At 38.8% G+C, this 15,530-nt stretch overlaps 2 protein-coding genes across 4 annotated transcripts; one reads left to right on the top strand and one right to left on the bottom strand.

Annotated features, from left to right (window-relative positions):
- The first annotated feature begins 1,398 nt into the window (after positions 1 to 1,398).
- Positions 1,399 to 11,263, top strand: dnmt1 (DNA (cytosine-5-)-methyltransferase 1). The gene is made up of 33 exons (XM_079253640.1): positions 1,399 to 1,431; positions 2,009 to 2,116; positions 2,210 to 2,450; positions 2,572 to 2,644; positions 2,731 to 2,812; positions 2,902 to 2,942; positions 3,025 to 3,079; positions 3,173 to 3,256; positions 3,366 to 3,475; positions 3,620 to 3,738; positions 3,851 to 3,943; positions 4,043 to 4,194; positions 4,284 to 4,471; positions 5,768 to 5,948; positions 6,033 to 6,130; positions 6,291 to 6,438; positions 6,542 to 6,657; positions 6,742 to 6,943; positions 7,023 to 7,156; positions 7,295 to 7,474; positions 7,572 to 7,796; positions 7,876 to 8,068; positions 8,263 to 8,353; positions 8,467 to 8,601; positions 8,699 to 8,981; positions 9,080 to 9,221; positions 9,375 to 9,541; positions 9,655 to 9,832; positions 9,930 to 10,125; positions 10,212 to 10,375; positions 10,574 to 10,690; positions 10,874 to 10,964; positions 11,058 to 11,263. Exons 1-33 carry the CDS (start codon positions 1,402 to 1,404, stop codon positions 11,093 to 11,095), a joined length of 4,455 nt encoding a protein of 1,484 aa, XP_079109766.1. The 5' UTR covers positions 1,399 to 1,401; the 3' UTR covers positions 11,096 to 11,263.
- Positions 11,264 to 12,104: 841 nt separating this feature from the next.
- eif3g (eukaryotic translation initiation factor 3, subunit G) lies at positions 12,105 to 14,942 on the bottom strand (the record flags this gene model as incomplete). Of its 3 annotated transcripts, none has more annotated exons than XM_079252269.1 (10): positions 14,866 to 14,942; positions 14,722 to 14,768; positions 14,018 to 14,106; positions 13,637 to 13,696; positions 13,446 to 13,550; positions 13,111 to 13,300; positions 12,886 to 12,996; positions 12,653 to 12,789; positions 12,325 to 12,431; positions 12,105 to 12,243 (listed from the first exon to the last, which is right to left on the bottom strand). In XM_079252269.1, exons 1-10 carry the CDS (start codon positions 14,886 to 14,888, stop codon positions 12,228 to 12,230), a joined length of 885 nt encoding a protein of 294 aa, XP_079108395.1. In that variant the 5' UTR covers positions 14,889 to 14,942. The 3 variants fall into 3 exon arrangements, with proteins under 3 accessions (XP_079108395.1, XP_079108396.1, XP_079108397.1); XM_079252270.1 differs by having other exon boundaries at positions 12,886 to 12,993; XM_079252271.1 differs by lacking the exon at positions 12,105 to 12,243 and having other exon boundaries at positions 12,321 to 12,431.
- Between the last annotated feature and the right edge of the window lie 588 nt (positions 14,943 to 15,530).

Below are 15,530 nucleotides of genomic sequence, written 5' to 3'. Positions count from 1 at the left end.
TTCCAGACACATTTCTGAAGACACATAACACAAATGTTACTAATTTATTGTTTTTTTTAAGACAGTTCAGATACACTAACCACTGTTCAATTTAATGCAACTGCACTTAGTCTGTACATTCATGACACAGAGGGAATGAAACAATAAACTCACAGACAGAACACCCATTTGCTGAATAACAAGGAAATGGCGCCATCTTCTGGTCAGCTGACCACACAAGAAATAGTCTGTTTTTTGTTTTTTTTTAATAGTCTGTCTTTTTTTTTTTTTTTTTTTTTTAGAAAACACAATGGTATAAAACACAACTTATTTCTTGATATATGAGATAGCTAAAATTATTCAGCCAGAATCATGATAAAACATTACATTGACAATATAAGTTGGTTATACACAGCTGTCACAAACGTGAAGCACATTCAGTTGTTCATTTTAACAAGTGCAATTCGTGCAATACTGAAATTCAAAGGGAAAAAAAGACGCATTATAAAATACATTATATTCCAGTGTATTGTTATCGCTAATATTCGGTTTGGTCAGTTGTTTACAACATCCTGAAACATTAAGGGGAGATTGGTTGAGTTGTTAATTTTCATAAAAAAGGTTTTTCGAAATATAACTCTTATTTAAATTCTGTTGTGTTTGATAAATTATGCTGACGGCTTATATTATAAAGAACGAGTTTTTCATCGCTAATATTCCCACTAATAATTACATTTAATTTCTGTGTTTTACCCGTTGGCTGCAGTAATGGTACAATCCAAAACACCCGGGTTTCCGCGCGAAAAGACGGGCCGCGCGCCCGAATTGCTCAAAGCGCCTACCTTAAGGAGCTGCACGCGACAGCTAGTCACAGTGGAGCTGCGCTGTGGTTAATGACGGCGGGCTATAACGTGATTTTAATCGTTTTTTAAAAAGCCGTTTAATCTTTTGCATTTTACGCTTGTTTACGATGCCAACCAAAACGTCCCTGTCTTTGCCAGACGATGTCAGGAAAAGGTACGGTAACGATGGTAACCTGAATGCTAATGCTGCCCTAACGATTTAGCTAGTATTCGGTCTGGTCTCAGTTCAAAAGTCACAACAACAGCGTTGAAACTTGTGTTACTTACTTAGCTTCTTTGGACTTTTCCGGGTCTTGTAAGCATGCCTGCCACTGTTGCTTAGCTAGCTTTAGCTAGTATTAGCTTGGTGCCGCTTGACAGCCTTGTCATAACTCTGCATGTAAAGCTTTCATGTCAGTATTAGCCAGCTAGCTCTGTTAGCCTGAGTATGTATGGGGGCCAACGTGAGATTTGGCGCCAGGAAGTTTTGTCTACAGTCATTTCTACTGACTCGTTTTATATTGCAATCAGCATGCGCCTAACACATGTGCTGTAATATTAATCTGTTTACAGATTGCAGATGCTGGATGAGGATGGATTTTCAGATGAGGTGAGTAATTTAACTGTTAGTGTAACTAAAAGTCTGCATGCCACACAGCTGGTCGCTGGAAACTGAACTTTGATCTCTAATCCTATAGACTATTTAGGTTGCAGGTTCACAACGTACTGATACTTCAAAGCCGAGCTCCCTCACACAACTTGGATTTCCCTCCTTAGACCAGTTGACTTGTCTGTTTCAGGTCTAATGTGACAGATTAAATGAGTATCCCATTATGCTTAATAGTAAAATGGTTCCTGGACTTCTTCTAATGTTTGGCAGATGTCAAACTTAAAAATTCTAATTTGATTTATCACTCCCAAAAGTATGTCATAAAGTGAGAGGTAAATGTTTGACTTCAAATTATATGGCAAGCAGTTTGAACAGTCATAGACTGTTTTTATTGTGAATTTGCATAAACAAACTTGAGAAATTGAAATATGGGTTTAAATAGTCTCCAACTAATTGTAGGGTGTTCTTTTTCTATACAATTCTTGGTCATGAATGAACTGTTTTGGTTAATCTTTATCTTCTTGTTTTTCTTTAGATTTTAAGATTTTTACTCAGCATTTCCTGATTTTAATTTCAGGATCACGTGAAAGAGAAGCTTAAATTGGTGCAGGACTTCCTACATGATGATGCTCAGGACCAACTGACCATGCTTGAGAAAAAAATGAAAAGCTCTGAGATCACAATGGTTAGTTAATCTTAACATGTCAGTATAATAATTGTTCATGAAACTCTGCTTTGCATATTCTTTGTTTTGATGCATGCCGTGTACTTTCCTCAGGAGGTTTACATCTCAAAAGTAAAGGCCTTGCTGGTTAAAGAACTGCATCTTGGAAATGGCTCCCATGATGATGGTGAAGAGCAGAATGGAAAGACTAATGGCTTCACTAATGGCTCCCAAGAAGAAACCGATGATGTAGCCATGGTCTCGCAGGAAGATGAGGATGAAGAAGCTGTAAAGTCACCAGCTGCTTCCAAAGGGAAGGGTGGGCGCAGGAGCAAAGCAAATTCTGATACTAAAAGTAAGTCATACTTATTTTTATTATCCTCATTTATAGAACAACAACTTGTTTTCATAGAGAAACTAAGGAAATAGTACCTCACAAACATGACATAAAATAACTGAATATTTTCCTTTTGTAGAGTCTCCAGCCAGTACCAGAGTTACAAGAAACAGTGGGAAACAGCCGACCATACTGTCAATGTTCTCTAAAGTGTAAATAAAAGAATTAACCTTGCTCAACTTGTTGTATTATAATGTAAAGCTATTGGCTGTTATTTAATCTAAAATCTGTTTTCCAGTCAAAAGCGCAAGTCTGAAGACTTGAATGGAGAAGCTGTAAATGGACATGATGAACTGAAGGAAGAAGATGATGTTGAAGAGGTGATCTTTATGTAATTAATCAACCATTATTAAAATGACCAACAGGTTTGAGTTTCAGTGTCTAATAATGGATAATGTATTTGTCGCAGTCTCGGGAGGAGAAACGCCTCAAAGTTGAATCGGATGAAAAGTAAGTACTTTGCTTTCAGAAGTTTGGATTTATTTATGTTTGTGGTCCTGGATTTAAAACAAGGTAATTTCTCTTCTTGCAGGGCTACTGCAGAGGAGGTGAAGAGTGAAGTGATGAAGCCAGTGACAGCTGCAAAGGTAATAATGTGGTTCATTTAGTTGTTTCATGGCTTTAAACATCAGTTATTGATTGATTTGTGACATGGTTTGCATAATTTTTTCTCTTCTCAGACACCACCACCTAAATGTCCAGACTGCAGGCAGTACTTAGATGATTCAGACTTAAAGTTTTTTCAAGGAGATCCTGATAATGCGGTGAGAATTTCAGATTTATGGCAAATTAAGGACTGCAAAGTGCTTTTTCTTTTTTCTTTTTTTTTCTTTTTTTAAAAATTCTCTCTCTCCATTAATTTGTGCTTTTTAGCTTGATGAACCAGAAATGTTGACAGATGAGCGTCTCTCCCTGTTCGATTCCAATGAAGATGGATTTGAGAGTTATGAGGATCTGCCACAACACAAGATCACAAACTTCAGGTAAATTATCTACTTAAAGTAATCGGCTCACTCCTGATTTGTTTTATCAGAGTAGTATGGCTGTTTTTGTTTCTCTATTTGACATGAATCTCTATTTCAGCACCTAAAGTATTGTCATGCTTAGTGTTTTGTTGCATCCTACAGTGTCTATGATAAACGTGGACATCTTTGTCCATTTGACTGCGGACTGATAGAGAAGAATGTGGAGCTTTACTTCAGCTGTGTTGTTAAACCCATCTATGATGACAACCCTTGCCTAGATGGTACTGAAACTTTCATTTGAAGAACATAAACATTTTGTTTTATGTCTGCATTAATACCTTCAAGCGTCTACCACCAGGAGCCACAATATATATATATATTTTTATCCGTCAGGTGGTGTTCCTGCTAAAAAGCTTGGGCCAATCAATGCCTGGTGGATCACTGGTTTTGATGGAGGAGAAAAAGCCTTGATTGGTTTCACCACAGGTAGCATTTTTTTTTGTATATCTACATTTTTTTTACTGTTTCTTTGATATGCATGAAACATTAATATTATCTATATATTTTTTTTTTTTTTAAATACAGCCTTTGCTGATTACATCTTGATGCAACCCAGTGAGGAGTATGGTCCCATATTTGCACTAATGCAGGAGAAAATCTACATGAGCAAAATAGTTGTTGAATTTCTCCAGAAAAATCCTGATGCCACTTATGAAGACCTTCTTAACAAAATTGAGGCAAGCACCTGCATTAACCCTCTAGTTGTTTGCCTTGTTATCTGTATTATTGTTTTTGTCATGTAAGTAGTTGTTCTTTCTGTCCTCAGACCACAGTTCCTCCTGCAGGACTAAACTTCAACTGCTTCACTGAAGATACGCTATTACGCCATGCCCAGTTTGTGGTAGAACAGGTGGAGAGCTATGATGAGGCCGGTGACTCGGATGAGCAGCCTATCATTGTTACTCCCTGCATGAGAGACCTGATCAAACTTGCAGGAGTCACTCTGGGGAAAAGGTACAGATGAAGATGAATGTGTGGACTATTTTCACAAAGCATATTGAGCTGAGAGTAGTTGAGGTCACTTAAAGTCCAGAGCCAGAATACTTAAAATATTTGTTTTTTGTTCTGCAAGTCTTAGAACATAAATTTTTTTACCCCGGGTTTCCCCACAAATATTAGTGTTGAAGTTAGACATTTTATTTTTTACAGTTTTACCATTTATTTCTTATATTTATGTATTTACACACTTTGTTTCCCTAATGTCTAACATTCCTTTAACGTTTCCTAATGCAGCATGCTGCTGTACTGGTAGGTAGGACTTATTGTGATTGCATCCTTTAGCTTGTTTGTTGTGGTAGTGTAAAGCATTTAGAAACTACGGACCAAATAAGCCCTGTACCAGATTTCATGTCCAAGATTTGACTTATATTTTATTTATTTATTTATTTATTTTATTTATATATAAATATTTTTGCTTGTGATTGTGATTTATTTAACTGGCATATTTTTAATGTGACCATTTATAACACTTGGAACAGTGGTTTCTTAAGAAATCTTGGCGCAGTCATAAGTATTGGTTTGTAATAAATGTGCACGATTTAAGGAACAACTTTGAATTTAGACAGGTAAACATCTGTATTACAAGAAGAAATGGTTTGTGTCCATATGTGCTACTCATCACAGCCTTGCAAACACTTTTTTTTTTTTTTTAAAGAAATAAAATTAGTTTAAACTTTTCAACTATATAGCACCTAATAGATTTTCTCATGACGTGAAATGGTCTTGGTCATCCAAAGGGAGTCTCATATTGAAATGCTGTGTAATCCATAACTGATGAGTCCAACCTAGCCTGATGCTCACGGGAAATTGGCTCTTTCTCCTTTATTTGGATTAAAAGCTTTTTCAGAAAAGAAAAAACAGTCCTTTTGATGTTTAAACAAATTTATATAAGTTTATAAATTTAATACAAATTTTATGGCAAGTTTTATAAATAGCTGAACAGGAAGATTTAAAGCTCTTTTAGCATTTTCTAAACCTTATAGGAACTTTTGTTTATGTTGGTGTTTTCCATAAAGGCCAGTTTAGGAAGAACTCACCAGCTTAACTTGCCAGTTACTTTGAATACAAGCTGCGTTTTAAATCTTGACTGTCTGTTTTTGTTTGCTTGTTTTGTTGCATGGCCTCATGCTGTGGTGTGTTGATGGCCAGGGGCTTCATAATGCCATCGCTTCAAATATGATCACACATTTGTGACAAACCAAATTACTTCGATTCTAATGAAGAAGAAAAAAAAATCTATTCTGTTGACAGGAGGGCAGCCAGAAGACAGGCCATCCGCCACCCAACGAAGATAGAAAAGGACAGTAAGGGACCAACTAAAGCCACCACCACCCAGCTGGTTTATCAGATCTTTGATGCCTTCTTTTCCGATCAGATAGAGCAGAATGATAAAGACGGTGGAGTCAAAAGACAACGCTGTGGTGTCTGTGAGGTGAGTAGAATACCTCTTAAGTGTGCTCACTGATGTCTTCATGTTAAACATTTTCAATATACAAACTTCTACATCCTTCTATAGGTTTGCCAATCTCCTGACTGTGGCAAGTGCACAGCCTGCAAAGACATGATCAAATTTGGAGGAAGTGGCAAAAGCAAGCAAGCTTGTAAGCAGAGAAGGTGAGCATGTCTTCATACTTCTACATTTCTGTTAAAAATGTGGTTTTGTTTCAATTCATGTGATTTTTTTTTTTTTGATTTTTTTTTTTTTAAAGAATGTGAATAATGCAAGCATGAAGGATGTTGAATAGTCTCTGAACAAGTACAAATTTGTTTTTAGATGCCCAAATCTAGCTGTAAAAGAAGCTGAAGATGATGAAAATGTTGAGGAGGAGGAGGTTTCCGTGGAGAAGTCCAAAAAAGTTGCCCCAACAAAGAGGAAGAAGCAAACCATGTCCAAACTTGCATGGATTGGAGAGCCTATTGGGGTATTTTCTCTCTTTTTTTTTCCTCTTCTCTCTTTGTTCTCTTTATTCATCTGCAGCCACTAAAGGAACTGCAATAAAAATATTTTTCTCTGACCCCCTTCAGTCTCATGGGAAGAAGCAGTACTATAAGAAGGTCTCTGTTAATGATGAAGAGCTGGAGGTGGGAGACTGTGTCTCTGTTTCATCAGAAGATCCATCCATTCCTTTGTATCTAGCAAGGTATGACATTGAAAAAATAGCTTCTTGGCAACATTGTGATATGTTTTTAAAAATGCAGGGATCTAATGAAGTATTTTCTCAAAGGATCACTTCATTGTGGGAGGAGGGAAATGTAAAGATGTTCCACGCCCACTGGTTCCTTCGTGGAATCCACACAGTCCTTGGGGAGTCCTCTGATCCACTGGAGCTTGTCATTGTGGATGAATGTGAGGACATGGTGCTCAGTTATGTTCATGGAAAAGTGAATGTCATGTACAAAGCCCCATCTAACAACTGGTCTATGGAGGTAATTTACAACCTGAAAAGTTTAAAGTAGCCTTTTATGTTTTTCATTTTAGATTTTTAATGGTCACATTTTATTTTAGGGCGGGATGGACGTTGACCTCAAGGTGATCGATGATGATGGAAAGAGTTTCTTTTATCAGTTCTGGTATGATGGAGAGTTTGCCAGATTTGAGACTCCTCCTAAGACTTCTCCATCCGATGAAAGCAAGTTCAAGTAAGCACCAGTAACCCGAATCTGTAGTCTGGGATGTTCTCTTTATGAACTCCTTATTTTATATTGCTCTGGGTCAACAATGTTTTCAGCCTTAGGAAGTATGCAGTCTAATGGCTACTTTGCCATTTTATTTTTCAGATTCTGTGGCAGCTGTGTTCGTAATAAAGAGAGAGAAGATCAGGAAGAGCCTTGTGCGTTTGAACCCGTGGAAAATGAGAACAGTGACACAAAAGTACTTTATGCTATCGCTTGTTACAAAGGAGAACAATTCAAAGTGGGAGACAGTGTCTATCTTCCTCCTGACGCTTTTAATTTTAGGTAAGTAAAAAGTTTGATTCTTTTTTTTTCTTTTTTTTTCCCCTATTTACACACTGTGGCCATCAGAATCATCACCATATCTTGTTTCTGATGTCAGTGTGAAACCAGCCAGTCCAGTAAAACGCTCCCATAGGAAAGAGGATGTGGATGAAGATTTGTATCCGGAGTATTACAGGAAGTCCTCAGACTACATTAAGGGCTCGAACCTGGATGCTCCAGAGCCTTTCCGTGTTGGCCGCATCAAGGAGATATTTTGTCACCGGCGTAGTAATGGGAAACCAGATACTTCAGAGGTTAAAATCAGACTCTACAAGTTCTACAGGTATTAATAGTTTTTCTCCCCTTTTTTCTTTGTGCCACAACTGCTGTTCAATAAGTTAATTAAATGTCTCATTTACTAGGCCTGAAAACACTCACAAAGGTGTGAAAGCTAGTTACCACACAGACATCAATCAGCTCTACTGGAGTGATGAAGAAGCAACTGTCAGCATGTCTGTGGTACTTGGTCGCTGCCAAGTGGAATATGCAGAAGACCTGAATGAATCTGTCCAGGATTATTCCAGCGGTGGACCAGACCGCTTCTATTTCCTGGAGGTACAGTAGTCAATATTTCAGTTTCTGTTGTCATTCAGAATCTGGTATTCAGCTCATAAACCAAATTGTATGAGCAGTGTACACAATGACCGACTTAAGATGTAGTCACTTTTGGAACTTGAGTAGCATAAGTCTCACACTTGAACATATTCCCAATGCCGTAAATTAGTTTTTGGCATATTATATCTCCACAGGCTTATAATGCAAAATCAAAAAGCTTTGAAGATCCTCCAAATCATGCCCGCTCTACTGTTCATAAAGGAAAAGGAAAGGGGAAAGGAAAAGGTATTCTATTTTTATTTTTTATTTTTTTATATTTTCTTTAAAAATTCATACATGCAGAAGCATTTTATCATTGCTTTTAGCTTCAATGAAACCTGATCAATACTTACCAACAGGTAAGGGCAAAGGAAAGGTTGCACAAGAACTGCAGGACTCTCAAGTGGAGATGCAGATGCCCAAAGTGCCCAAATACCGCACGCTTGATGTATTCTCTGGCTGCGGTGGACTTTCTGAAGGCTTCCACCAGGCTGGTAAATGTTCTTTGATTCTTCTAACTAGAGTAAAAACGGACCAATGCATGTTTATTTGTCATTGTATTGCTCAAAATGGTTATTTCTGTTGTTTCAGGTATCTCTGAGACTCTCTGGGCTATAGAGATGTGGGAGCCTGCAGCACAGGCCTTCAGGCTCAACAACCCTGGCACCACAGTGTTCACAGAGGACTGCAACGTCTTGCTGAAGTTAGTCATGTCTGGAGAGAAGACCAATTCTCTTGGCCAGAAACTGCCTCAGAAGGGGGATGTGGAGATGCTCTGTGGAGGACCCCCCTGTCAAGGTTTCAGTGGGATGAACCGCTTCAACTCTCGCACTTACTCCAAATTCAAGAACTCACTTGTGGTGTCTTATCTCAGGTAAGTGTTTGCAAGGAGGAATTGTCATCACCTCCTAACTCTACATACTCCTGCTTCTCTAAACATGCGGTTGAAATGACACTTTTTCTTTCTTTTAGCTACTGTGATTATTACAGACCCAAGTTCTTCCTGCTTGAGAACGTGAGGAATTTTGTATCATTCAAAAACTCCATGGTGCTGAAGCTGACTTTACGCTGCCTTGTGCGAATGGGTTACCAGTGCACTTTTGGAGTTCTTCAGGTTGGTCTGAGTACATGATCTACTGAACTTTTTGTCTTGAGTTTAGCTGGAGGATTCTTATAAATTTTTTTTTTTTCTTTTCCTTCATGTTTAAAGCTCTCCCAGTAAAGCTAAACAAAATAACTTAGTAAGTCCTTCTGGTGTGCTTATCAGGCTGGTCAGTATGGTGTTGCCCAGACCCGCCGCAGAGCAATCATCCTAGCTGCTGCTCCAGGAGAAAAGCTGCCTCGCTATCCTGAACCTCTGCACGTGTTTGCTCCCAGAGCTTGCTCACTGAGCGTAGCGGTGGATGAGAAGAAATACGTCAGTAATGTCACACGGTACAGTTAACCCAGTCCTTTCACGATTGACTCTGTAATGCTACATCACAAACCTTTACAGCCTCAAAAGCCATATTGAGTATGTTAGACTTCATTATTTTGCCTTCCAACAGAGGCAATGGTGGGATCTACAGAACCATCACCGTCAGGGACACAATGTCTGATCTGCCAGAGATTCGGAATGGTGCAGCTGCACTGGAGATTTCCTACAATGGGGAACCGCAGTCTTGGTTCCAGAGGCAGATCAGAGGCACACAGTATCAGCCTATCCTCAAAGACCATATCTGCAAGGTGAGTTGTAATATTAGTGTGGCAGAAGCAAAGTTTGCACCCCATTTGCAAAGTAAGAATTCATTTTAAATGGGAAAAAAATGATCTATACACTCAGGACATGAGTGCTCTAGTGGAGGGTCGAATGCGTCACATTCCCTTGGCACCAGGCTCTGACTGGAGAGATCTACCCAACATTGAAGTTCGACTGAAAGACGGAACCATGACTAAGAAGCTTCGCTACACACACCACGATAAAAAGAATGGACGCAGCAGCACTGGTGCACTCAGAGGTGTTTGCACCTGTTCAGGAGGTATGCATGTTTGTATAGTAAAACGGGAGCTCTTGAACATCCACAGTGGTGACATTTTCTCTTTAATTGTGCCACATCATTTTTAGGGAAGCCCTGCGATCCTGCAGACAGACAGTTTAACACCCTGATCCCGTGGTGTCTGCCCCACACTGGTAACCGCCATAATCACTGGGCTGGACTGTACGGTCGATTGGAGTGGGACGGATTCTTCAGCACAACTGTCACCAACCCTGAGCCCATGGGCAAACAGGTACTTTAACTTTCTTTTTAGTTTGATTTGTTTCAAAACTACCTTAAAGGTGTTTTGATCTCATATTGACCTGGACACAGTCGCCATGTAGGAAATGCTGGTTTGTCGTACTTCGTCGAATGAGTTCAACAAATGCTCTGAATTTATGTCAACTTTCAAGGTTTACTTTTTGACATTAACCCGAGTGTTTAATTCCAGGGCCGTGTTCTGCATCCTGAGCAGCACAGAGTGGTTAGTGTGAGGGAATGTGCACGCTCTCAGGGATTCCCTGACACCTACCGCTTCTTTGGAAACATCTTGGACAAACACAGACAGGTACCAGCTGGTTGTAAATAAAGCCCACTCCTACTATAAGAGTGGGAGAGTTTTTGTTTTGTTGGTTATACGCCATTTATCCATTCAATGATTGATTCTTAAACATTGCTTCTAAATGCTCCTGCTGGGCAAAAATATTATCCAAGAGCCAATCCTACTTGTTTTTTTGTGGCTGCCTTCCAGGTTGGGAATGCTGTTCCTCCTCCACTCTCCAGAGCCATTGGGTTGGAAATTAAGAAGTGTGTTGTGGAACGAATGAAAGAGCAAGCAGAAGGTATCTTTATTTATTGTATTCTGAACTGTACTTGTTCAGGACATCTAGCACCTTACTAAGTACTTTCATAAATATATGCTCTTCTCTCCACAGAAAACATCAAACCAGAGAAGATGGAGGTCATCAATTAGGTCCATGTTCAAGTTCCAGCAAAAATGTTCTATAAATCCTGATGTTGGGATGATTCTTCTAAATAAGATGGCTTCATCTGTGTCACTAAGTGGCCCCTATGGACATTTTGTGTAGTAACCATTCCATGTTGTTTTAACTGTGCTTTTAATCATGCTGTTATTGTTTGTGGGACAAACTGTATGTAGTTTTTATATGTAATATTTCAAATAAAGCTCTTATGAAATACCATTTGTAATTCAGTCTAACTCTGCAGTTAAGTGATGAGGTTAGTAGCGTACCCAGGCCTAAATCATTAAGTACAGATAGATTTACACATGAAACTGATGAGGTCAGAACTACAACTACTCTATTCCATCCTCCAAAGAGAGGACTTGTCCTGGAGCGTTTCAGTGTGTCCCAGCTCCAGAACAAAGAGATGCAAAAGATTCTGCACATTGACATTAAAAACCTGCAAGTTTGAGCCCTTTGTAGAACTAAACCCTGTTTTGAGCAAGTTAGTGTTTAGCAAGATAGTAATGGTTAAAATGGAAATTTCAATGACTATTTTAATGTTGCTCGTGTTGGGCTAAACAGTTTCAACGTTAAAAATCCACACTGGTTTTGAAAAAAAATTTAAATGTTTGCCTTTTTTTTTTTTAATAGCTGGTTTTCATTTGTCCTTGCCAAGATGACTTGTCAAAAATACACAGCATGAGTAAAAATTTCAGATGCTTTTCTCATAAATATGCAGACCAAGCAACTATCTTTGTGTTGGAATTTAATACAGATCCTTGTAGACTGTAGCAGCTTCGTAACAATATAGAACTTAATTCAATAAGCATGATCAATTACCATTAATGTCCAAATGCTGATGTAGTGATATACAGATGAGCAAAAGTCATGAGGCCTTAAAGCTTTTCCAAGTTTGCAGAGTCAAATCTGACTTGGCGCTTTGATTTCAGGTATCAGCTGATTCTTGGATAATCTTCAACAAGACCCTTCTAGTAATAAGTATTGCATTAGATAAATCACAGAACAAAATGGTTTTAATCAATATAAAAACACGCAGAGGAAAAAAACAAGTAAACTGACAGTTTATACTCTTTATTTAAGTGAAAGCCACATTTTTCTGGAAATGTTTTCCTAAGTTCTTCAGTTGTTTGATGGCCTGTAAAGAAGATAATAAAATTATGTTAGGTTGACATAAAAATATTGATCACTTTGTTTACAAAGCTGACACTGAACTTACTTGGCCCATTCAACATTAAGAATAAGATGGTCGTATCCAAATCCTGACACTCCTGCAATGGCTCTGGCTGCATCTTCCCGGCGATGGAAACTGATGAAGGCAAATCCCTACAAACAACAAGGCGAGCCGTCATGGACAACTAGGTGTTTGCTCATCTTCAGCCAAATCAAAAATCTTGGCAGCATCAGCAGGTCAGTTACTCAGCAGTAAATAAAACAATGCAATTAAAGCAACTGAGAAAAAAAATCTAAGATCAATAACTTCTGATTAGGAGAAACTCCAGTTTAGAAAATTCCCCTCAGCAGGTCTTTGCAAGATGAGCACTAACCTTTGACTGTCCCGTGTTCTTGTCTTTGGCCAGGTAGATCCTTGAGATGGACCCAAATGGTCTAAAGAGCTCCTGCAAGTCTGTCTCACGAGTGTCCTCAGACAAGTTGGTCACACGAATGGTAGCATTGTCATCAGCTGTCAGGTGAAATCATACATAGTTTATAATGAGCAATACTTCTCACTTATGGAATAGCTACAACAGTGTCCCCACCAACATGAACACACACTTACCTCTGCGATTAGGCTGCATAGACTCTCCTCTCCTCGTGCCTCCGTCCCTCAGGCTTGGAGGCACATACTTTCCAGTCTTGCTCTGTGCTGGCTGCACAGGCTCTGGTTCTGCTGGTGAAAGAAAATAAAGAGCAAACTAAATTATTCAAGAAAAAATTACAGCTCAGCATAACAGATTGTTAAACTGCTAAATTTCGAATTATAAGAACAGTAAGCTAATGGTACCAGCTGGCTTCTCCTTGTCTCCAGTGGAAAGTCCAAGCTGTTCAGCCAGCTCCTTCTGCATGGGGCCCAGGGTGTCTTTGTAGGGACAGCGGGTAGTCCAGTGGTCGCCTTTGCAAATACGACAAGACACAATCTTCTGTCCTTTCAATTTATTCATGGGATCTTCATCCTGGTCTTGGGCATTCAGATCCTGCAAAAAGTAAGATTAGAAACTCAAACACTAGTTGCACAAATTAAAATACAGAAAAATGACATATTTAAAACAAGTTTATAGGGGAAAGGTTTAAGACAAACAAAGAAAACAAATAAAAACGAAAGCTGACTATGATTCTCACCTCTTTGCTGGAAATGAAAGTCATGAAAACATCATCACTGACTGTGGTCGTAGCAACATTGGGACCTGGTGCATCAAACTCAGAGTTGCCGAATTTCTTCCAGTTCTGGAATAAGAGCCAAATGAGTTACATAAGCTGACTTGATCATGAAGCTAATGTTGTTGCTTCAACTTCATTTAATGTGGACAGACCTTTCTTCTAGCAACTGCTTTTGAGGCTTTCCTTGTCTCAATTTTGAAAGTCCGTACAATCTGGAAGATTAAAGCAAAACTCAAAATAAGTCTAATTTGAAAAGACAAGTTTGACTTCCTTTGGATGCGACAGCTTCAACAACAACCAGAAGTGTTTAGTTAAAAAAAAACACAACAAAAAAACAAACAACAAATAAATAAACTTAATTTAAAAAAGGTGGGGAAGGTTCAACGATAAAGCAAAAAAACAAAACAAACAAAAAAAACAAAAAACGGATTACAAACATCAACAAGGGCTGCAACCAGGAAATGGACTCAAATGTCCCTACCACTGTGAACCTCCTTTACTAATGCAACATAAACCCTAAAATAAACACTTACCTTGTACTTCTTTCCATCGTCATCAATTTTATATTCTGTGACTGTTTTAATGTTTCCTTTTATGGTTTCCTTTGGGGATGGTAGTGTACCTGTAGAGAAAAATACATTTTTTTAGTTCATTTTTAGTGACAAGAGTACTTGAACTCCAAATTAATACAATCAAATACTGATACAGTACAAAGTTTGGATACACATTTTATCACATAACTTATACCGTCAGTCAATCCATAACTACAGTAGCGGGACTAAAAATGCCCCAATTTCTTATCTATTTGGAGATCTCCAACACCAGCTATTCCCCTAGGACTTACTATAAACTTAAAATAAAGTTTTTAAAGTTGTAAAGAAACGTGTTATGGCCAGCATAGAATTTTGTAATATAAGTGGGTTTAACGTCAGCATAAGTAACATCATATTAACTGTTAGCTTCTGAAATGCAGAGTGACGCTAAACGCGAAAATGGCACGAAGCATATCAATAAAAGAATAAGTCAACAAAACTCCCATCCACGTCAGTAATTGAAGGGTATAGCATATACCAGTTGAAGAATTGACATCCTAGATATGTACTTGGTAAATAAATATACAGCTCGCATTTAATGCCGAACAACCACGTGGAAGAGGAAGCCGCCTAGCTGGCCTCCTCCTCCGGGTACCGACCGACATCAGCACTGGCTTTAGCTCAAATGCTAACAAGCTCATTACCTTCATCTCCTTCTTCCTCGACTTGGTCAGCCCAGCTAGGCTTTGAGCTGACGGACAGAGAGATATACTCAATGTTAAATTAATACAATCAAATACTGATACAGTACAAACATAAAAATAAAAAAAAAGTTTAATGGCACTCACTCGTCGTATTCCATCGACGGCATCCTCCGGGCTAGCTTAGCTGCAGGAACAGCATGAGCGCCGGCGCCGAGTAGGACGACACACTTCCGGAACTAAACTTCCATAATAAAGGAAGACGTGGGTTTAACCCGTTTCTTCACAATAAGAGCTCAAACATGCTGTAGTGGCCCCTGGGGTCGGGATGACATCTCCCTCAAAAAACAAAAGTTTAAAGCGATCTCAAAGCCGAGAGATGCCGAGTTGAGATGTTAAAATCACTGCCAATTTCATCAACCAAGTTGACAATGCTCACCTTTACAGAGTGAAGAGGAGGTTTATTAGAAACCTCAACCATTAAACACTTGCAGGAGCAACCTGGACAGATAGTAGGGTGATAAAAGAATGGGTGCCAGTGTGACCAAACTGGTGATTAGCATGCAAGATGTGCCTGGTTATTGTGGTTGAATAGGGTTCTTCTACACGACTGACACCCATGCTTTGTTGATGAATAAAGATTTAAGTTGCTAGTGTGTCTTGTTTTTTCAAACTTCAACCATTCAATCTAATAAGAATGCCAAATAACAACAAAATAAAGTTTTTGGCACTGGCAAAGAAAATCTGTCAAGTTTTTCATGGGTACAACCCACATACTCAACTCTGATGTTTGTGACACAAATGCATTTTCC

Source organism: Telmatherina bonti (assembly GCF_933228915.1).
Source record: "Telmatherina bonti genome assembly, chromosome: 14".
Classification (NCBI taxonomy): Eukaryota; Metazoa; Chordata; class Actinopteri; order Atheriniformes; family Telmatherinidae; genus Telmatherina; species Telmatherina bonti.
Note: the sequence above shows the minus strand (reverse complement) of the source record. Positions and strands in the feature narration are given on the sequence as shown.

What these genes read in the sequence shown, in the direction of transcription:
- dnmt1 (XM_079253640.1), top strand. Translation starts at nt 1,402, where the DNA reads ATGCTGGATGAGGATGGATTTTCAGATGAG. An exon ending in AACGCTGTGGTGTCTGTGAG is followed by an intron (nt 5,949 to 6,032) that starts GTGAGTAGAATA and finishes ATCCTTCTATAG; the next exon opens with GTTTGCCAATCTCCTGACTG. An exon ending in ATTCCTTTGTATCTAGCAAG is followed by an intron (nt 6,658 to 6,741) that starts GTATGACATTGA and finishes ATTTTCTCAAAG; the next exon opens with GATCACTTCATTGTGGGAGG.